Below are 22,934 nucleotides of genomic sequence, written 5' to 3'. Positions count from 1 at the left end.
CTTATTTGCAGTTTTCCTGCAGACCTCTTCACTCGGGCTTCTGACAGGACAGATGCTGCAATTAATCACGGCAGAGAAATGGGCATCGTTTCCATACAGAGCTGAAGAGCCAATCACCGCAGCAGCAGAAGCCGCAGCAGCGGCCGGCCTCAGCCCAAATTACAAATGCTTCTCTTAAACTAATTGAAAACAAACTAAAAATTGAAAATTCTATCAAGCTGCTATCACAGAAGCACAGGAGCAGATTCTCTCTCTCCTAATTTGTAACTAACATTAACCTATGTTTAAAACGTCTCAGCTGCCTTTGGAAAAAAAAGGCCCTTCTCTGGGCCAGTGGATTCACAGCCTATTGTGAAGATATGATAATTATTGTTTGCCTGCCTTCCCTCCCCCGCTCACCATATTATTCAAACCCCTAGGGATGTCTTGGAAATGAAGCGATTTTGAAGGGAGTAAGAAAGAGGCAGAATCCAATGCACTGGTGTGTGAGAAGGGGACTGTTATTGAGACAAGTACCAGTTACATGCTGACCTTGTCCAGTTTCAACATTGTTTTTACACACAGTTACAATGGACTTCCACTCAAATCACTGAGAAACAGCACGTATTATAATAATGCCACCATGAATGCTCATATATCCCTGCAAAGGATTCCTTTGCTTTGTCATATAGAATTACTTCATAGAAAACATACAAATTTATTTTTTTATATCTTGTAAAGAACTGAGTGCTATGAATATTTGTGTATTTATTTTCATTGGCTAACAAAGGGATATAAAGAAATACCTCATAGAAGTTATGGCTAATATAACTTTTGAAATAAACCGATTCCTTCAAATAAATATTTGTGATTGATAGTTTAATTTTGAACAGAGACACAAAGAAATATATAATACTTCATACAAAATTATGGCTACTATCATATTAGTGATGGAATGTCTCTGGATTTGTCTTAATGGCCGAGCAAAAACGCAAACATTAAATTACTTTTCCTATTGTGAGCTGAAAACAACTTTTCAAGAACTCCATACTGATATGCATTTATTCTATGGACAGTTTTCAAAAGCAGTTGGTTTGAAAGTAAAATACAAACAAAATTAATCGCTGCTATTGTAACTCATAAAAAAGTATAAAAGAGCAGAAATGCACTATGTGATATAGCAATCCACAGGTCGTTTAACAATGTTTTAATTAAAGCCTCACATATTAAAACTTTACAACAGGTGATATGAAAAATGTACAACATTTTCTTTTTTTTTCAGGGATTTCTGTACAGCTGGCAAAAATACCTCCAATGCCTTTTCAGTTGGCTTTGGCAGTGCAACAAACTGGCTCTGCTAGTTTTCTTTTTTTTTTTCTTTCCCATTTTTAAAACAATGATGGTATCAAGGAGCAGAGTAAAAATACATCACTCCCCAAACCATCTGTCTTGGTCTGGAAATTTGTGTTTACCATAAAATATCCCCTTTGTTACACAAAATAAAAACATAATTTAATTGTTAAACATCTGATGTAAAAAGAAATAGTTTAAAGAATTTTTTTGGGGGGTGGGAGGTGGGGGGGAGGGGAGGGGGTTCCCAGTTACACGCTTTTAGGTGAATCATCTAGAGGGTAGATTACTGGATAAAGGAGGTCTCGTCTCTCCCCACTCTACAAAACATGTACAGCAGATTACAGCTACAGTTTGATGATGTGATGACATAAATGATTTATGGCAGTTTCTGTCTTAGTCTGTTCAGTCATTCGTCCAGAGATCCCGAGACCTTTAATATTCAGTTCCCCTTTTTCTTCAAGACATTGTCTGCATTTGTGACATGGTTTAAATGTGTTCAAATATCAGTGGGTCTCCAACATGTGATGATTTCATCAATGATTTCCCCTACACCACTGTGGAACAGTTACATCTGTGAGAATAACTGGTGAAAGAGAAAGGTCGGAGTAAAGAATGTCTTGTTATATACTGGCCAGTGTGGGGAAAAAAGACTGACGTGTGGATTACTGGTTTCCAGCAATGATCCTGTGAGTCATTCGGTCCAGGCAAGAGCTGATAAAAATCCTTCTGTTGAAATGCATTCAAAATGTCCTTTTGCTGTGCTGAACTGACAACTCTGGCCTCATAAATAAAGCTTTATTGTTAAATAAAACAGCGAAAGACACTCGTCTTTCAGCGTACTGTGCGCCCAGTCAGAAAGACCTCACAAACAAATAAACAATCACTGGGTGCTCACCCTAACAGGTTTCTGTCATAGCTCAGCCTATTTTATAGACAAAACCCCAGTTAACATGTTTACCTCCTGTACATGCGTGTGCATATCCATCTATAACAAGGGACAGGTTCTTTGTATAACATTCTAAATCTTACACACTTCTTAAGTGCAACTTAGAAAAGCAACATGGAATGATGCTTTTATTCTATTCTTGTTCTTTGAGAAATGATTTTCATTTGGCTCAGTAAATGCTGACCTGGGACAGGACCTGGGCGTGGGCCTGGATTTGGGAGGGGTGTGGTTGCTGCTGTGAGGCCGGCTGGGGACTGCCGAGTGACGCAGAGCCTCCAACTGAATGGGGTGTACTGGGAGAGTGTTGGGGTGGGGAACACTGGGACTGGTGTTGCTGCTGCTGTTGCTGTTGGAGATGCTGAATCTGCTGTTGGTGCAGCTGGTGCTGCAACTGCATGTGCTGCAGCTGCATCTGCTGTTGCTGCTGCTGATGTTGTTGCTGCTGCTGCTGCTGCATGTGGTGCTGCTGCAGCTGCTGCTGGAGGTGGTGTTGGAAATGCTGATGCTGCATCTGCTGCTGGATCTGCTGGTGATGCATCTGCTGCTGCTGCATCTGATGGTGTTGGAGGTGCTGTTGCATCTGCTGCTGCTGCTGTTGCTGCTGGAGCTGCTGAATCGCATGTTGCTGCACTGGTTGCATGGGTGGGCTCATCTGAGATACTGCCGTGGACTGGGCACCTGCCACCATGGTCCCTCCGGTACCCATCTGGCCAAGCAGCTGCGGTGGCATCCCAGAGGACATGTTCTGGTGGGAAACAGTGACTGAGGTCATGATCTGACTACCCCCTAGTCTCACCTGCAGAGGTTTTGGGGCAATGGCCCGTGGCAGGGCTTGTTGGAGAGCCTGGGACGTTGATGGCATGGAGGGATGCTGGTTAAGGGGTGAAGGCAGCACCAGTCCTGGCGACAGGCTGGTGGAGGCCAGGGTCTGCTGCACTGAGCGTATAGTCTGAGCCTCAGCAGATTCTGCTGCAGCCTGTATAGAAAAAAAATCAAAAGTTTCATCCAGTTTTCACTTCTGAAGAATGCCATTACTTTCTCTATAATTACACTACAGATTTGCTAGACCTCAAATTGCTTCAGTAACTTTCGTCATTACAGATGTTTGCAGTGCATAATCTATTACAACAAATTCAGAGAAGTTTAAGTAACTTTTCTCTCAAATTCACACATTTTCTCACCTTGGAAACCAGGCTAGCACGGTATGCAGCAAGAGCTTTTAAATATTCTTTCTTGGCAGCTTCTGTTTTGCTTTTGTAAACCTGTGATGACACAAAAGCAGATGGAAAGATGGAAAAATAAAACTTCTATTCCTATTAAGCAACATATATACTGTATATACATTTCTGTCTCCCTGTTAAATAAGGCACACGATATATTTAACTGTTCTGAATAACTAAATGTAGTAATACCTGCTTCTGCTCCTCGCCCAGACCATCCCACATTGAGGCCACAATTTTGGACACTTCTCCAAAAGTGGCATTGGGATTCTGACCCTTGATGGCAGCCTGGGTGTCTCTGAAAAACAGGGCATAAGCTGACACTGGCTTCTGTGGCTCATTGGGATCCTTCTTCTTCTTCTTCTTAGGAGTCTTGGGTTTCTTTGTGGGATCTATAGGGGCTGGTCGCTTCTCTCCAACCACCTGCAACAATTGTGATAAAAACATTTACAAAACTGTCCTTTACATCAGCAGGTTATTAAGAACAATTACGATACAATTAACTCACCCTATTGCCGTCGTCCTGGTCATCTTCGTTTATGGAGCTGGAGGGGGACGGTGTGGCAGACTTGCTGGCAGGTGGAGATGGTGAAGTATGGGTGATGTTGTGTCCTGCCATGTTTAGGCTCAGCTGTGCATTAATTTGGGATTGGTTGATGGTGGTCAGCTGATTCCGTGATATCATCCCATTGGGGCTGTTCATGCTGATGATGGACTTCATCACCATGGTTGGGTTAGGTGGGTACTGGCGAAGGTGTCCCGGTCCCACATTCTGTGACATAAAAGCAAAGAGAAGGGTTGATAAGAAAGTGATATAATATATTTAATGTAGTACTTCACTGACCCATGTTCCTCTGCTTTCACATTGCTGCACAGACCTCCACTTCATTTCTCCAGCTCAAATATATGTGTACTCACTATAACATCCTGCTGCCCAGTGTATGGAGCTCACGAAGCTGTATCGCTTCACCAGAGGAAATCGGGTCATTGGATTCTTGGATTGTTGTGTGGCATATCGCATGTCACGATGTCTTGGGTCTTAAATGTCTCTATTGCAAGCCATGATAAATTATCTTGACACCAGTGGAGCCAACTTTATAAGCCAGTAATAGATGACTACACAGCTCAGTTGATTCATTTCAGAACTGTATTGTATGGAAATCTGTGACACAGCTGTTGACTGCCCGGTCCCTGGAGAGGAATAGTGGACTCAGTTCCCTTGCACTGTGTACATAATTTCAAATGCTACAATAAAAAGACTGTTCCTGTTGCAGTTTGGACGCATGCACCCAATGTCATTTTATTTCGTGATGGCCACGAGCCTGTATGCTTTGGTGAAAAGTAACATTAAGGTCACAATTCTGTGCAAGCGGTACTATATTATGTATCATGTTTGAATCTCAAAAAGTGGAAAAAAAATGTTTATAATATTTTATATAATATACTCTATAAATCAAACAGCTGAATGTGTGAAGTTTAAGAGCTTTGGACAGGTCCCCATCTCTTCTGCCATCTAGGGTATACTGTAATAATAGTTTCAAAAGATCTTTCACTTTTTTTTCCTGGTAAAACATTCAGTTCTTGAAAAAGTCTTAGAAGAGATGCAGGCAGCATGTTTGCATTGATTGTGGTAAGGATGAAATTACGGGGCCTGCCACATCCCCAGAGGGAAGACTGATCAAAGAGCCAGAGGAGCTGACATGGAACAGAGGAGGGGACATGAACACAACAGAAAAGGTGATTTGTTCTCCCTGGGTACATCCATCTGGTATTCAGCAACACAAACTCAATCTCTCCTAACATCAACACATCATAAACCCACACACCTGGCTTTATTGAAAGAACCTTATGAATGCCCGTCTTCAAAAACAATATTGTAACACCATTTCAGACAAAAATATATTGAATCTACAATCCATTTCTTTCTCATATGCCATGTCTACTGCTTATCATAAATACAATCTATGAAGTGAGAAGAGATTTATATTTACATGTGCAAAGACAATTCTGTGAAAGGTGAGCCAAAGGTAGGGTAGAAATTGAAGGCATGTTGTTGTGATTCTTCAAATGTGGAAGCTTTCAGTTCTCCTGCACATAAAAGCTGCAATAAACAAGTCTATGACCAAATAGTTGTGATTTACATATCTGCAACCCACCATGCTCCAAGTGCTATTGTCATCTTCATTACCGAGACACGATGGCTCGCAGTTTGCTTTCTGCTCACTACGAACATCAAAGATGTGCACACTGAGCTCATTAGTTGTGGCCATCTGTATAATAACACTTTTACCCCAATCCCAATGATGCAGTTTTGACTTAGAGCAATGGCCCATTCTGTAATTTGGTTGGAATATGGTTATTTCTTCTAAATGGCCTTTGGATGTTTTGAATGTTTAAAAAAAATATACACTGATGACCACATTTAAACACTTAATCATATCACATTCAACAGCTTGCTAAATGTCTTATTTTACAACATATTATAGCCATAACTGAAGGAGCAATTTTGCTCTTCATTTCATATTACAAAAGAGGGATGACAGGGATGTCAGTGAAACACCAGCATTAGCACATGTCTGATTTGAATGAAAAGATAACGGCTAATAACACACTAGTGAAAGAAATCAATTTAGGTAACAGTTGCCTTGATTGTGAATATGAATCTTGTACTAGGATGTTTATTTATGTCCCTCTTCCTTCTCATTTGCATTTTGATTGCAGTATTGTCAGAAGTCACAGCAGACATCTAACTAGATACTTTGATAGTCATCGTAAATCTGCAAATAAGTCCTTATCTTGCATACACAGTGGCCAGATGTGCCTTCCTTAGGTTTGGTTGTGCGCCTAGGTGTGTTGTCTGCATGTCAAGCACTGTCAAGCTTAATCTACCATCTAATCAATAGAGGTTTTTTTATGTAAATTGAGTTTGTAATATCCCCCATTGTGCTGCTTTTAATATGAAGGATGAAATAGCTGGTAACAACATAATGCTGTCAACAATATGCAGCCAAAAAGAAAGAAATAGCTTGTTTTGTACAATATTGCTGGCTTCATCCACTTTTAACACAACAAACGCTCCACACGCAGCCACATAAAGCATTCTGAAAACCAGCAGATGAGAAAAAAAAAACACTATTGACAATGTGTCAAACCTTTTCCACAATAAACACAAGCCAATAAACACAGCAGCTGGACTCAGAATGCAACATTATGCATTCACCAAGTGATAAAAATCTCAACACTGATGTCAGTGAAGGCAGGCTCCAGCCTCTTCTTAAAGATATTTCAAATCAGAATTTTGGGAGAATTTATGAACAGTTGCACCCTGTACTAAGCTGTAACAGGCTGAAAAGAATGTTAACAAGTTCAATTTCCATTCAATCAATGACAGAGCTTTTGGAAATGTTCCATGGCAGGAGAGGGGTAAAATCATCTATATGGTAATTATAAGGATGAATCCCCCAGTAACTTTCTCTAGCATGAAAGGTCAGTCCTATTAAAGATAGTTTATCAGCGCTCTGCACATATTCCTTTACTCGGCTTCTATATGGGTACATCATTTTATTTTTTTTCCTCCATTTTCTGCAACAGCTGAAGTCTGTGCTTAAGCCAAATGAGAAAAATGGAATTTTGAATGCCGGTAAAGGCTATAATAGCATGAAGATAAATTGTTTTTCTTTCCCCTGCCCTGTCTCAGTCAAACACACTTCTCCCTTTCTCTCTGTGGTGTGCAAACTCAGCCTGTCTATCTCCACAACCTCTAACCCCCACTTAAAAACAAAGCAATCTCCCTCTCACTCCCCCCACCATCCCCTTACCCCAACTGTAAGACCAGTGGGTTCCCTCCCCTTCAGCTGCTGACCCATACCCTTTTCCACCATTTTTCCTGATGCATTATGGGTACTTAAAAATTGTCCAACATGACATCATTCCATTTTGAGAGCTGCCTGAGAAAAGTAAATTACAGAATCAATCATGCAGAAGGTCAAGCTGAGACTTCATTACAAGTATTGCATGCCTGCATGAATATCTTTCATTTCTGACTGACCCAATATGTCACAATAGCTGTCTGTTGAGGGAGAAAAGAAAAAAGAATCGGAGCGAAAAAAAAAAAAAAAAATCCACTCTCTTAAATTGATGTACAACTCATGTCAGTGCTTGGAAGGAAGATAAGAGGGAAGTGTAGAAAAACATGCTTTCTGCAACACTGCTCACATTTTCCATTTGATTCAGGATATAGTAGTTTTTGACCAGTCAAAACTGAGGGTATTATATTCACAGGCAAGCTCCACAATATCAAGGCATATCAAATCATGTGAACAACAAACTACATCATCTTATATGATGCATGTGGTCCAAACACAGTATTTTTGGATTAGATATTAGCATATCTTTGCTGCTGTAAAGTTAATGGCATGTGAAACAGCTAGTTGGGTAATGAAAAATATGTAATGCATCACCACACAGTGATAAATGTAATAAGACAGCAGGGCTCATGTCCCCTAAATATTGATTTTAACATCTAATACAACCAGTTGACTACTGTAGATTTTCAGATGCAGTCTCGGAGGACACAGCACCCGTTTCAGTACATGCTTACATGTGTCAAGAAAAAGCTAAAATGTGGAGAAGGCACCAGGTGTTTTTTGAAATAGAACCCAGAGACCCTTGCTGTGCAGCAGGGAGAAAATCGAGAAGAAATTGTGAATAAAGCAATACTGGCAGCTCTAACTCCAGTACTATTTGGCACTATTGAGTCTCAATCACAAATCAGGAGGACACATGCTGGGAGACAAAAATGAGAGTCAGAAGCTTGTTAGGAGAGCAGATTAAATAAATAATGACTTCAGATTCAGGGCTTGCCAGGCACATTGCAGCTGAGAAAATGTATTTCTCTTTGTAGAAGCCCGGCATCTGTGGCCAATTTGCAAGACATACGCTGAACATTATGGGGAAAGAAATTAGCAGAACACTTGGCAATGCAATGACATGGAAGAAGCTTTTGAAAATAGCCCAGGTATATTCACTGGTTGGCTTTCTCATTAAGTTCTGATAAGAGACAGGCTTTCACACACACTAAATATTCTCCACCGGTAACCTAGTACAGTGGAAGAAAACCAAGACAAGTGTTTGGGAAATATGAGCATGGTGGCTTGATGAAAAATGTAATTGCAATAGTGCACGGTTTGTTTGCCCCTGCAGCCATAACAAATAACACAGAATGTAATCATGTATATAAGGTTGTCATTTCTTTATCAGTGTGCTGACAAAATGACAAAACACCCCTCTTAGGGCCTTCGTAAATCATTGTATCTGTATATGGAATGCATTGCGAACAGTGCTGTTACTTATCTCATTTAAAAGTTGTGTTCTCTGTTCATGGCAAAGATAAAAACATAGATGAATACAATTTCTATAGGTATTGTCACAGGGCTTTTGGGGATCAATCCCATTTACAGGAAAAATGAAGGGCCACCACAAGCCTTCCTGCGGTACAATGTGTGATGACTGATAAAAGAGTGAGTGGTGTGCTGACGACAATGCCACGAGGCAAGGAGCAGAAACCCACATTCTCCCCTCAGTTTTTAATAGAGTCTCTGCACAATCAGAGACATGAGCCATGCAAATGGTGTTAAAGAGGAATAATGTTTGAGAATCAAATCTAATCCTCCAGCAAGTTGTGAGAACAGTCAGGAATGTAATTGTGTCAAGGTTCCGTTTCTTCCAGATGTAGAAAGCTTAACTGACCATGAAATGAAAATTCTTTAGGCAAAAGCCTTCTGGGGCTCACTTACTGTATGCGGTGGAGATATTTTAAAGGCTGCAATTATTTTACATGCCAGGAGCATGGAAGCAGAAAAAAGCTGTAAAATTTTATAGCCCCTTCCCATATGGAATGTAAATAAATATCTATAATATCTGTGTGATTCAACAAATGTGTTGTAGAGAGAAGCAGGGGGTCTAAAACACATTTCATTTATTCACACAGTTATAATGATCATAGCACCTCTTCTGTGTTTTTTGGTTCACAAAGCAAATTTAACATCAATATCATCATTTCTCAGCTCATGCCTTTGTCCTTTCATTTCTTTTCTCCTAAATGAATCTTACATTTTTTATAATAGGTTTGTAAGACAACTAGTCAGCCAGTGACATTTCCATTTTTCCTCCTCAATGCTTCTATGATTGTGGCATTTGAAAATGCCTTTGCAGCTGCAGACAACAATCTCACAATCTATAGCACATAACTGTATCAACATAAATAGAGTGATTACTTTGTCTACTGTTCCATGTTTGACCATCTGAATCAGAGGAAAGGAGGATTAAGTTAAAAATATATTTGTGAAGACCTCACTAGAAGGGTAATTTGCTATGACACAAAGACAGAGCTGATCCTAATTCCACACAAAGCATGTGTGTTTTTTGAAGGCTTTGTGTGACATTGAGCAGAAACATGCATCAGCATTTACAGCAGGAAAAAGGCTTCTCAAGGCAATATGAATTAAATATGAGCATGTGAAACTGTGACACCTTTGGGTCCCATTTTCACTGTCCTTCTGGGGTTGAATGTGCTTTGTACTCTAACACCTGTGATCTATTCACATCTGTTCACCTTACAGAGGCTGATCGACCATGCTCTGTGTGCCTTTTTTTTTTTTTTAAACCCTCAGAGTAAGTAACAGAATATTATGACATTTACTCAGTGTTATCATATACCTCCTGTGTTGTAAACAAGGCCAGATGTTGTGTCAGATGTGCTGACAACAAGGGGCATACAAAACTGTGAAGGTGACATTATGGTTCAGTAAAAGACCTCATTTACGGACTGTATGCTTCTGATATCAGGGGTCTCTGGTAGTATATACTTATAAATCATATCTTTTGGCTTGGATGCCACATGTGGAGCTGCTTCTACAAGTAGGACAGTGCTAGTGCAGGATTTTGTGTGTTGACAAATGAGGATAACATTTCTCTAGTCACAGAAAATAAAAGACTAGTACTATATAAACTGTACATAGTAGTACTCACCATGGGTTGGCTGTTGTTTACAGACACCCCTTCTTGGTCCATCATGTTGCGTGAGATAGTAATAGAGGGCAGATCCAGGCTCTGAGGGGGGAACTGGGGGATTAATGGACCCCTGTGTGGAGCTGGGGGCTCTGGCATTGCTGAGAAAGGTGAGTCCACTTCCGACAGACCCAGACCAGGCTCCGTCTCAGGTGGAGGTGTAATAGGAGGAATCTCAAACTCCTCGTCTCCCAAGCTGGGCGTATGGAAGGTCTGAAAAGAAGGAAGGAAGAAGAAAGTCACGATATTCATAAACACAATGCATTCGTTGAGGTTGGCCTTATCCAACATGCCCGAAAGGAAACCTTCAGGGATTAAATCGGACAACTTTGTTTAACAGAGGCAGTGTTTTAGTAAAGTGGTAATACACTTGTCTGTAAGTGCACTAAGATGTAGCATTTCCTAAACCTATTAAAGTCCACTTTGAGGAAAAAGAGGGAAAAAGGCCAGTGTGGAATAAGACGTCAAAAGCAAAAATATCAAGCAGCAATCACAGGAGAGAGAGTATACAATGATAAAAGCCCTTAATCTTGGGGATGGATGATGTTGGGTTGAAGTGCAGTGAAAATACACGTCACAGGGAGATGGGTTTAAAGAACATTTTCAAAGATTATTACGCTTGGCCAGAAGTGTGTCTTTTTGTTCCCCTTGCCTGCACCCTTAAATCTGCTCATCAAACAGCTTAATCCTTCTGCCTTTCAAATTAAAGCTTTTGGTCACACTTAATTTGCTTATGTGCCTTCTTGGAGATGGGACTGTTCACCTACTTGAGTCTTGTTTTCATCTGCACAGTGCATTAAGCTTCTCTCTGGAAAGCCAATATATTCATATCCTCACAATGACCACACTACGGGGCTACATAAATACATCTGAAAACAGGGCCAAACAGTGCTCTAGCTGAGGTGCTGAGCTTGGCTGCTGCTAAGTTACTGAAAACCTCTTCAAAGCACAGGTCGCTTACTAAAAGTGACATGATTTTAACTGCTAGCATGGCTTGGCATATTGCTTGAAAGCAAAGCGGCACAGCCCTAAAATCATGTTAAACTCCCAGCACTATATATAAATATGAAACAAAAGAAATCTGCTCCATGAATGCTTTAGGTTGATCTCACTTCTTTTTTTTTATTCACCTTGCAAGACTTTCACAGAAGTGTTTAGGGCCTGCCTGGTTGACCTCATCAACTATGAAATTTCTGACAATCCTGACATAAAAGTATTTGGCTTAGATGCCAAAACAGAGGTAAATAGGCGCTGACACGCTTTCAAAAAGGCATTGATGACTCTTTCTCAAGCTAATTCAACTATTCACAGACATGAGTTTTATTTTAAGAGCAACTGCAAGTCCTGGAAATGATCATGCATCACCTTTAAAGATAAACCTAGATTCTTTGAAAGGGGAACTGTTTTTTCTCACTCTGTTTGCTTACTCAAAATTTACATAATACAGCACATGTAAAATGTCACCATGACTTGTGACATAGGACCCAAATTCCTACCATAAAGCAGGTGAACTCCTACTACTCTCAAAGCTCCAGTCGCTACTGTCAACAACAGAGCTAACCAGGCTTGTCTTCAGTGTCTTTCTCACCTCTGTCTCCGGTAGGGGATGGAATAACAAGAAAGACAATGGAGGGAATATGCCAACACCGCCCTTGATTAGGGAGTATTAATGTTCCCCTTGCTTGCTTTAGCACACAGACACTTGAAACTAATTCATTGCCTACTCAGGGCAGCTGTCTTTACAAGCGCTGATGAATTCCAGTGGCACAGACACCTAATAGAGTTTTCATTCCCCCCTTCTCATTCTCCCTTCCTGCTTCGCACCACTGTTTCGCTTTTCAGTGCTTGTTTCACAGCTAGAGAATCAGTTCTTCTTTCAGTCGGAGCTAAGGTCATATTCATCACAGCCCTGGCCTCTGGCTCACAGAGTGCAGAATAAATCATGAGCACCTTCAGTAGGAACCATTTACTCTGAGTCCTCTGCTGTCATATTATGCTTCAGTCCACTCAAAAAACTCAGTTCACAATAATGCCTGTTCAGCAGCATGTGACTCAAAACATGGATTGTCTAAAGTTAATAAAACAAAACTGTCATAAGTCACAGACAGAAAGTTTGCAGTTGCACATGGGAAGAATGTCCATCATCATGGTCTTCATTCATCTTTTTCAGCTTCCCCTGTGGAGCCGGGGGAATCTCCACACCAGCCTTAAGATCTATGATTAAAGTCTCATCTGTATCATATCATGCTCACATATCATGTGATCTGAAAAAAATGGCACACTATGATACCCTCTCTGACAGAAAGTTATCAGCACTGTTTTTGTACTGCCTTGTCCAGTATAGTCAGTTATATAGCACAGGTTGTATCACTTTGTACATATTTATCTACATAACCCTTTGCAGGAAGAAAATGTCAGAATGGATATTATTTGCCGATGTATGTAGGTTTCCAGAGCCATTACATTGAGTAAGGTAAATCAGGGCATAACTACATAGGCAACTGAATCTGGTAGGATGGTGCACTGTGGCCTAAATTACAGAGTCAACCCAAGAAGAAGGTTGGCTGAGGTGAACTCTACTTTTGTAGGAAAGCAGGACAACCATGATAGTGACCTTTAAGTCAAACACAGACATGTGCTTGGAGGAAGGGAATGCTAGTGTTTAGTGTCTACTAAACAGCATGGAAGTGGAGGATAGGGGGAAAAAATTACAGTGGGGGAGGGAAGGTGGAACAAGATCAGTATCAAATGCTGTGCTTGTGTGCATCTCCTCTCTTTGTTAATGATGATACATATTAACATCTGCACCATGGGCACTGAAAATGGAGACAGGGAATTTGTGTCTCATTTGGGGGTGGTATGGAAGATGTTAGCTGTCCGCGAAGAAAAGGCCCTCTCCTCAGGGAAGAGGTGCCAGATTTTACTGGAACCCACAGAGTGTTACAGTGCTGCACACTGTCTGGTGTCATTTCACATAAAGCCAGTCTAATTCTGCACCAGGAGCAGCTTAGGGGCTCTGATCGGAGATTAAGAGATGCACAATCCACTTTCTTCACATCACCAGCCTGATTATCCATTTAAATTGTTCTGAAAGGCTCAGCAGAGCCAAGTGCCAAGCCAGCTACAGGCTTGGGATGTGCAGGCATGTACAGGTTAAGGGGGGAGGGTTGGGGGGGTCAAGGGAGAGGACAACAGTCTGAGAGAGAAAAGAGCATTGCCTCCATGTCTTTCCACTGACTATCACAGGGTTCAGTGGTATGAGGGCAGAGAAAATCTTGTAACAGAAAGTCCTGATGTACCAAGCACTGCCACCCTGAGCAGGTGCATAGGAAATATCCGGTCCTTAGTGTTTACCAGGATCAAACTATGCTGTTATGCAAATTATTCTCATCAGTCTTTATATTAAACCTGGGAAAATGAAAGTGTGATGACATGTACCAAGGCTATTCAACATTACTTCAAATACAGAAAAGTATTTTAACTTACTATTTTACAGTAAGTTAAAATAGTCTCACAAGATGTCAGTCACAAAGAAATGTGTCAGGGTCATGGTAGAGAAAAAGAAAAAGCTAGAGGATCACTAGAGTCATTAGGGTTCATCCTCTGGGGACTTTCAGTATGTATTAGTAAATTTTCCTTATGATGTTGTACCCCTTTCCTTCTATGGTGTTCTTTCAATATCAGGATAAAAAGCAAGAGAAAGCTTTTCAGGCAGTATTCCCAGCGCTTCAATGCAGTAATATAATTCAAAATGCAATAACCAAGACTTGTTAAAGCAACAGCATGCAATTATTGCATATAATATGTTTCAGAATCAATAGAGGCAGATCAAGGATCCAGTTTCACATATCTAGACAGGCAGAGTGCAGCTCCTCAAATGACAACATCAACTATGGCAGCCCTAATCAACATTATTTCAAATTTGGATCATTTGTAGTCCATTTCTACATATTTATAGTTCACTGCACATCTCTAATTTGATTGGGAGAGTAAAGTGATATGTCTGAGTGGAATACAATCTCAGTGTACAGTATCCTGTTCCCTGAAGGAAGCAGTCAAGCATTCCCTGTTAGGATGTATGCTTTACCAGGCACACCAAGGTCATCTTATCTCATCCTCTAAGTGCATAAGGTAAATGATACACTGGCAATGATACACCACATAAGCAGCAAAAACAAGTCGCCTGTTTTAATGTAAAAGCATTCTGCCTTGTGCAAAATCATAAGATATGCAATTTGAAGTAAGCAGTTTATAATGCAAGGAAATAGTGTAATAATAGTGCAATTAAAACAAATGTATTATGTGGTTATGCTTATAACAATAATAGTGAACACCTGTCTAATACACACTGGTTAAAAAAAATTACCAAAGATTTAAAAACTACTGTATGTATGCAACTGTGTAACTTCTGAAGAAAGAACTGACATATGCTTCCTTTTACAAATGAGAAATTGAATTCAAAGGCAATAAAACACAGTTTGTCAAGCACACTTATGGTTTTGCTGCTACACTTTCATTTGGCCTACTGTGACAGGAACTTATCGCTGCTAATGATAGGATGATAGATACTGCTTAGTTAATGTTATATAAGAAAAAGTATTTAGTCACAGACATGTTACTTTTAGCATCCAACCTTACCTGAAAATTGTCACAGTTGTGGATACAGTGGCTGAATTTTGCAAAACCCAAGAGGGTTCAGGACTGAGGTATAAAAGAGAAATACAACAATGCAATTTTTCACACAAAACAGCAGGTAGAATAAAAAAAATGCTGCAGGGTTGTCATTGTCCAAACTACTGACATTTCACTAAATTGAAGCTAATCACTGATTGTGATGTAACTACTGTTCTATGAACAACTGTATTATGGCAGCAAACAAGACAAAAGACTTTACAACCTTTAGTCAGCTTGCATTATTTGAGGGGGGGCAGCCGTGGTCTAATGGATAGAGAGTCGGACTTAAAACCCAGGTTGCGGGTTCGAGTCTCAGGACCGGCAGGAATCGTCGGTGAGGCAGAGGCAGAGTGAATAGCCAGCGCTCTCTCAACCTTCCACCTTCAATACCATGACTGAGGTGAGACCCTTGAGCAAGGCACCCAACGCCCTAACTGCTCTGGGTGTGTGTTCACTGCTGTGTGTGCACTTTGGGTGGGTAATGTAATTTCCCCATTGTGAGACTAATAAGGGTAAATAACTTCAATTAACTTACTTCAAGCTTCCTACTGGCGGTGTTAATGCTAAAAAAAAAATAGTCCCTTACAGTATGTAGTTCTCAGGTCTGTTCCTCACCTTAGTAGTTCCTAAAACTGGTTCCCTAAAACTGTTTTGTCCAAAAGCGCCTATTATACTGGAAAAGTACCTACTTCGAAGTAGGAGATAAAACATCAATACAGTAAACTATTATAGTTCTCAGTTCATTTAGTGCTGATACACAAAAGGGGAACTTCATCCAACAGTTTTAAGAACTATGAAACATTTTCTCCAGTCCAAAAGTTCCTGATATGTCAAAAAGAACAGCAAACTTTCTACAACTAGTACATTTTAAAGTTTTGAAACAGAAAAGGTTTTAGAGAACTAATGTGTGACAGTGAAGTAGAATTGCAGGTTTTTGAACAACTGACTCTACACAGGTTAGAATGTCATATGCTAATCGAATTAATAACTCAAAGCTAATTATAAATGTCCCAGGCCTCACTTGAGAAAAAGGCACAATAGAGTGGCTGGATTTGAAAACAAAAGGTAATTAGTAATGGTTGTATAAATGTAACCTTGCTCTCAAAAATGTTACTTCCATACCTAGTGTACCCTTGGCTCACAGCAGCTGTATATGCACAGTACAGTAGCAATACAGTGGAGAAAGCATGGAGTGAGAGGGGAGTGAAAAACCTAACAACTCAAAGAGGAAGTAACTTTAATCCCATAGTAGCTCAAGTTGCAACAAATACTTTGGACAATCCGCCTGAATAGAAAAATCTATGTTTAAGACTTATTCTTTCTCCTTCTGAGCACAATACCATCTGTGCCCTGACACTGGAAACAGTTGTTCCTTTTGATAAAATGCAAATGAGCTGGGTTGTTTTTATCAAGGAGTCACCCTCCTCCCCCTGCACCCCCAACCCCACCCAACCCAGCCCATCCCCCCTTTCCCTGACTGCCACAGTGGGCCCTCACAGTTGGGGGCTGAACGCTCTCCAAGCAGCTTGTGTCAGCGTGGTCCCTGCTGCAGTGGGCCTCAGCGGCCCATGGATACAGAGGATGTGCTCACTCAGCGTAAATGTGGGGGAAAATTAAACTTCTTCCACAACACTCTGCGGCTTTGTGAAGCAGCCACATTATGAACATGAGGTCACACGCTCCAAACACTTCTGAGTTTGAATGTCACAGTTGCATGTCGAAGTGCCCAACTGGCGTGAATAAAAACAATGAGGTTAACAGAGACATCTATCTCAGTATCTTGGAGCTGTGTCATGATGCGTTGCTGTAGGTTTTGAAGCCAGATCAGTCTCCCCTGCTAAACTGAATCACATTGGCCCGTTTGAACCACAGAGGATGGCGGGTATTTTTGGTGCACTTGTCTCTAATGACAGGGCAGCAGAGGAGGTGAAAGGGGAATAACGTGGATAAATTTAGCACACCGTTAGAACTACTATGGCTCAGGCTAACAACTATTCTGTTTTTTCTTTTAATGCAGCAGTAGAGTATACGGAGTTATTCCAGGAGCTCCACAACCATAGATTGTTGGTGACACTTCTCTTTTTGTAAGTGCCTGTAGATAGAGTGGCTCTGAAAGTGATTGAACTACAGAATCTCTTTGGGCTCCTTCATTATATGTTTGAAAAGAGGAAGAAAACAGGTGTTTATATCCACCGCTTTCTGAGATATCACTTTATCTTACAAAGCGCAGTCAAGACAGTCAGATCACATCAGCATTGGCTCTCCAAAGTTCCTATGTGACAATATAGGGTGAGTCTATAGCTCATTTTTTGTAGGCTTAGAGTCTTGTGTAGCTCTCAGGACAGGAAACATTTGAGCCAGTAGCATTTCAGGTAATAAAAATAATATTACCTATGATAAAGACAGTGAAATCCAAATTGGAGTTTATCATTGTACATGATTTAGAGAGATTTACGGCATAAAACTTCCACATTGATTTTTACTGCTGCCAACTTTGCCAGTATAGTGTTCCTTAAATAATGAATCCTGAACCACAGAAAAATATTAAACGCCAACATTATTTATATACATTGCATGCCTAAGAAAATCCCTAGCTAAATGAAAAATACTCATTACCAAGTAAGAAAAAGATAATGAAACATGTATTTAATTGTAAGACAGAATACATATTGGAAAGGATGTTTGCATTAGTTGAATTGCCCATGTGAAAAGGTTCTCTTTATTGATGGAAAAAAGCAAAGTGTACTCACATCACCAGCGGCGAGTAGGGCACCATTTGCCTCTGCCATGTTCATGTAGTTGTTATTATTCTGGAACTGCAAATAAAGACAAAAAACACAATCAGCCAACTAGTGTCGAAAAAACATCCAGTGTAACTCAAACCCTTCCTGTTTCATAATGGACACCTGTCACTCAAGACAGATTGCACACACTTGGCTCTGAATGTTTGCACACTGAGTTAACCTCTTTCTGTATGTGCACAGGCGCATTCTGCCACTCTGCTACATGACAAGAGGCATGTGAGAGGCCCAGGCCAATTCAAACCAGGGTAATGAGAATCTGATCTGGCTATTCAGCTCTTATGGGATGGCAATTAAGGATATGTTTGCATCACAATGCCAAGTATCAAGATGTAGTGGCAGGTTATTAACTTCAAATAACCTATGGGAGAGGAGTGATACTGAAGGGAGATGGAGCGTGTTTTTAATAGGGGTGGAGTATATTTTTGGTTTATGGATTGATGGGTCCATTCTAAATCCTGATTTTTACAGTTATCCATGCTTATGTGGAATCTAATTACATAACAGTTTTTTAAATAATAATCCTATTTATTACAGTAAAAAAAGTATTCTAATAAAGCATTTAACTGTTAATATCAGAGTAATAACTGTGTAAAACAATGCTAATAGTGCTGAAATAATAAATCCCAGAAGATGAACATGCATTAGTTGTAAAGACTGTTTATAAGCTATTAAAACCTTATAGTTTGGCGAGAAATAACATGTTTTCACAACATCCCCTCCTTCCCTCTCCAACCCACACAGAGCCTGCTGGCAAAATGGCAGCCACTTCCTTTCTTCAGAGACACAACCATGGTGACAGGTAGGAACAATGGGACATAGAATGAAGAATTATGGGGTAGCAGCTGGGCCCAGGAGCACAATGCATCTCTCTGTGAGTGAGGAGTGCAAAACCCAGCCTCCATGGCTCGTCGGAGAAAGAATAACGGCGCGTTTGCATCTTCGCAAGGTTCCACTGAGAACACTCTCCCTATTTTCAACAGAGCTATGTAGTAATCTCTTTTGTGTGTTTATTACAAAGTCACTCTCTTAAAACATTATGAGTGATGGAGAGCTCCAATAGACAGTGAGAGAAAAAAAAATGGCTTCTTATCTGAACAGAAGCCCAACAATAGCAGAAACAAATTAAGATCAGTGTGAACTGAGAAGTGCATTAATATATTTTCTAACCCTTTGTGGTTTTTTTTTTCTTTTCTCCTTTTCTTCCAAGTAGTTAGTATGTGAATGTAATTACCGTAAGAACTGCTGCTAATCAACTGCGAATGGTATCCATTAATTAGTCTATGCCCTGGAGAGAGAGTGGGGAATCAGCAGCAATGTTAACAATGTTATGCACCAACGAGAAGGGGAGCCACAAGCTCTGCTAGCAGTTACTGAAGCAGGTGGTTTGCACTCTCGAGGCCTACTGGTGCCATCGTACCTAGAGCTGCCCCACTAAACTATATCTGACTCAAACACTGGGCTTTATATATTTGTACAAATGTTCACACAAATGTATAGACATATACACACACAGAATCACAGGCGCCAAGTGAGAAACATCTGTCAATAGCTGGTCTCCCTTTACTTCCCAGCTGTGTGTAACTTTGAGACATGACATGTCTGGGTTACGTCAGCCACTTGGCTGGTAATTACCCTTATGCTGGGCTTATCTTGGAAGTGTTGCTCCGTCCCCCTTCTTCTTTTAGATAACAAATTGAAGTCTCAGAGATATCCCTCTCTATTCAAGCACTAGGAACATTGTTCTGATTGTGGGGGGAGATAGGACTGCTGTCTCTGTTTCTTCTATCCCTGTGTCTATGTGGATGCGAATAAAATTTTAAAGAAAGTGCGAACAATTGCTCTTTCTTATAAACACCTTCCTGTGAATTTGTGGGAAAATAATACAGACAGATGTGTCCTCTTCTATTATATATTCCTGTATAATATGCTCCCCATTGTGTGGAAGGAAATAAGCGGTGAAATGTTTCTGTAAGTAGAGTAGCTTTGTGTCAGCTTAAGTGCAAACTCCTTACTGGCCTTAATAGTCGCACTTTTTCAACTCAATTACTCACCATGTTACACATCACTGGTTAACGTAGATGACAACTTCACAAGCATATGTGTTTATAAATCGCGAAGTAACGTGTCATTAAAACAAACACCACACTGAGAGGTATGGTTAAATTACATACTGTAAGCACGGACACTGATCTGAATCACATTAGCTTCATTAGAGAAAACACAATCAAGTTCAGTACAAGTGCTAATTAGCAGTGTGAAACTCCCTGGGCTCTGTCTCTGTGAGTCATGCTTTATTGTGTTTCCAGGGCCCTTTAAGAGCAGTTCTAAATCTCATCGGAAAGCTGTGACTAACATCCCAAGAAATGTCCCCAGCCAGCAGTATCAATCATCGCCATTAAGGCTGCACCATGTCGCAGCTCAGCCCAGGCCAGAGGCCTTGGTGGGAGCAGAGATTGTTACCGTTATTCTCAATTCCATTTTTTTTTTGGGGGGGGGGGCATTCAGCACCCATGTTCGCGGCAGTGCTGATTGAGTCAAATGCCAGATGAAATTAAGTGTGATTGGACGGACCATGCAGCTGATGGTAAGGGACCGTGTTAAATGGGTCAGTGCAGACAATGAAGGCTCTGTAATTAAAATGATGTGACGAGCAGGATGAGAGTTGCTGCAGCCATGTAAGAGCCCAACCAACTGTACATGTATGAAGAAATGTTTTGGAAATATATATATACATGAATAACATGGGGAAATCAGATCACTTGATTTCTGCAAGATAAATGTTCCTGTAATGTAAGAAACTGGCCTTAAATGCCTTGTAAGAGTCTACAGCAACACCTCAAGCAGTGACGTTACATGCATTCAATAAATCAGTGTCTTATTTCCTCACCTTTCCAAAAAACAGAATCATAGGGAAGCTATAGCAAAGGGTGCTTTAAAATAGCTGTGGGGTTAAAGGGTTTTATTAACAGAATGAATTCACAGTTAAAGGTTCTCTGTAATATGAGTCACACTAAAAGCCAGACATGGCTACATGGTAGAACAAACACTGAGAACTCTGTTTTTCTATTTCTCCCTCTGCACCACCAGCACATTTCTTCAATAACTGTTTAACAGGAGAGAATTAAGAGCTTACATAGACCCTGATCCTAATGTGAAAAGACTCCACAGATAATCGCAAGTAGAAAACCAAGCCACCTTGCAGTAAATGGAATGAATATGTATTTCGAGCTTTTCCTGTAAATGCACAGTACTGCTTTTCTTTTCATTCTAAGTGAAGCTAATACTTGTAAGATATTGAAATCATTTTGACAGCTTCATTTGTTTATCATCAGATAAAATGTTTAAAGTCAGAATTTAAATCATAAACATCAGCTTGCATACTGCCCCTTTTTAAACTTTTCTGACTGAAGTCAGTGTAATTTTGATGCTTCATTTTTTTTTTCCTGCCTTTAAAATCCCAATGCAGGAATATTTGTATGAAAGAATGTCCAGTGGGAAATAAGGTGTTTTTCAGCTATTATAGCAAACAAAATTATTTCAACCTCAGGGCGAACACAATATTGCACCAACATGACCCCATCTCACCTCCAATATGATGGAGTAACCACAAAGATCCTATCAGTAAACATGAACTGGACAACCAAGATCCACAGAATACATGCCTGAAAAGCCTCTGATAGTACAGCTGCCTTGTGCGCATGCATACAGATGGGAAAAAAATGTGTATGCTAGTAGGCTAAACCTTTTCATCTGAATATCAAATACTGCTTTGTCAGTAGTAGTAGTAGTCAAAAAATGATAAAGACAGTGTGAAAGACGCATGATGACAGTGTAGTATAAGAAAGAATGGAATGAAAAATGGAAGAGATCGATAAATAAATAATAAACAATAAAGCTTGACTCATCTAATCTTAAATGCCCTTTCAAATCAGCTTCAGTAGATTTTCTTTGGTTTTACAATACATTATCTAAAAGTTTTACAAATCAAAAAGTCACAACATCACTGCTGTTTGTCAGCAGGTAACCAAATTGGACACATTCTTTCTCCCCTCTGAAAGCCACCAAGCTAATTCAATCAAGATCCTGGGCTTTTCCAGAAACATATCAACTGCTGACAAGCGATTTTACAGTTCAGCTTGAGCTCAGTAATCACAGCCTAGCATGTGTTCTCTGGAACATGACACTTGTGCTAATATGTTCTCCAGTGGTCTCTATAAAAGACAGCAAAAACACCACAGTTAAAACACAACATCCAATCCTGAGAAACCAACGGTAATGTATTATTTTATGCAATTTCCTTTAAAGCTATTGGCCTACTGCCAGGTTTGAGCATTTCTGTCAGTGAAAAGGATTGGAGGCTCAAAAGAGCAGCACCGTTTTCTTTTCTGCACTCCTGGTCAGCTCCTGTTGTAGCCTTTGGGAAAGTTATCATTTGATTCCCAAGGTCCTCCTAACCAAATACATACTCATTTACAACCCAATTCAGGATAAACATGCTGCAGCTGCCTCTCTGGTGATCACAAGGCCTATTCACGCCCGGCAGGCCAGCGTACATGCAGCGCTGAGCTGACATATATAGATATATTTCCTCCTATGTGTGCAGCAGTCAATTTGTAAAGCGACTCCACAACACAGCATGTCCACACAGTCAGCTCGCAAGCTGTGTTCAGATCTCCAGGCTGAAATCGATTGGTAATTCAGTTTAAAGCTAAAATCATTACTCTACCAGCCCAGCACTGTCTTCCACCATTAGGACTGCAAGTCCTCAACTACCTAAGATAGAATTGAGGGGAAGTTCATTGTAAACATCTCACTCTTCCTTTGCCTCAGTGTGAGTATGTTAAATGTAATGCAGAAGATGCAGCCTAAGAAAAAGTCTTAAATTTCCAA

General features: G+C 40.3%; 1 protein-coding gene across 1 annotated transcript in view; it reads right to left on the bottom strand.

Annotated features, from left to right (window-relative positions):
• Window positions 1-921: 921 nt before the first annotated feature.
• Window positions 922-22,934, bottom strand: part of tox3 (TOX high mobility group box family member 3) — a 38,815-nt gene continuing 16,802 nt past the window's right edge. Inside the window, exons 2-7 of the mRNA XM_026293733.2 lie at window positions 17,991-18,056; window positions 10,528-10,779; window positions 4,007-4,270; window positions 3,691-3,921; window positions 3,460-3,540; window positions 922-3,254 (exon numbers count right to left, since the gene is read on the bottom strand). Coding sequence (XP_026149518.1) covers window positions 2,448-3,254; window positions 3,460-3,540; window positions 3,691-3,921; window positions 4,007-4,270; window positions 10,528-10,779; window positions 17,991-18,056 — 1,701 coding nt within the window. The 3' untranslated portion in view covers window positions 922-2,447. The remainder of the gene's footprint in view (window positions 3,255-3,459; window positions 3,541-3,690; window positions 3,922-4,006; window positions 4,271-10,527; window positions 10,780-17,990; window positions 18,057-22,934) is intronic.

This window comes from Mastacembelus armatus, chromosome 3 (assembly GCF_900324485.2).
Source record: "Mastacembelus armatus chromosome 3, fMasArm1.2, whole genome shotgun sequence".
Lineage (NCBI taxonomy): Eukaryota > Metazoa > Chordata > Actinopteri > Synbranchiformes > Mastacembelidae > Mastacembelus > Mastacembelus armatus.
The sequence above is the reverse complement of the archived record's forward strand: the minus strand, read 5'-3'. Positions and strand labels throughout refer to the sequence as shown.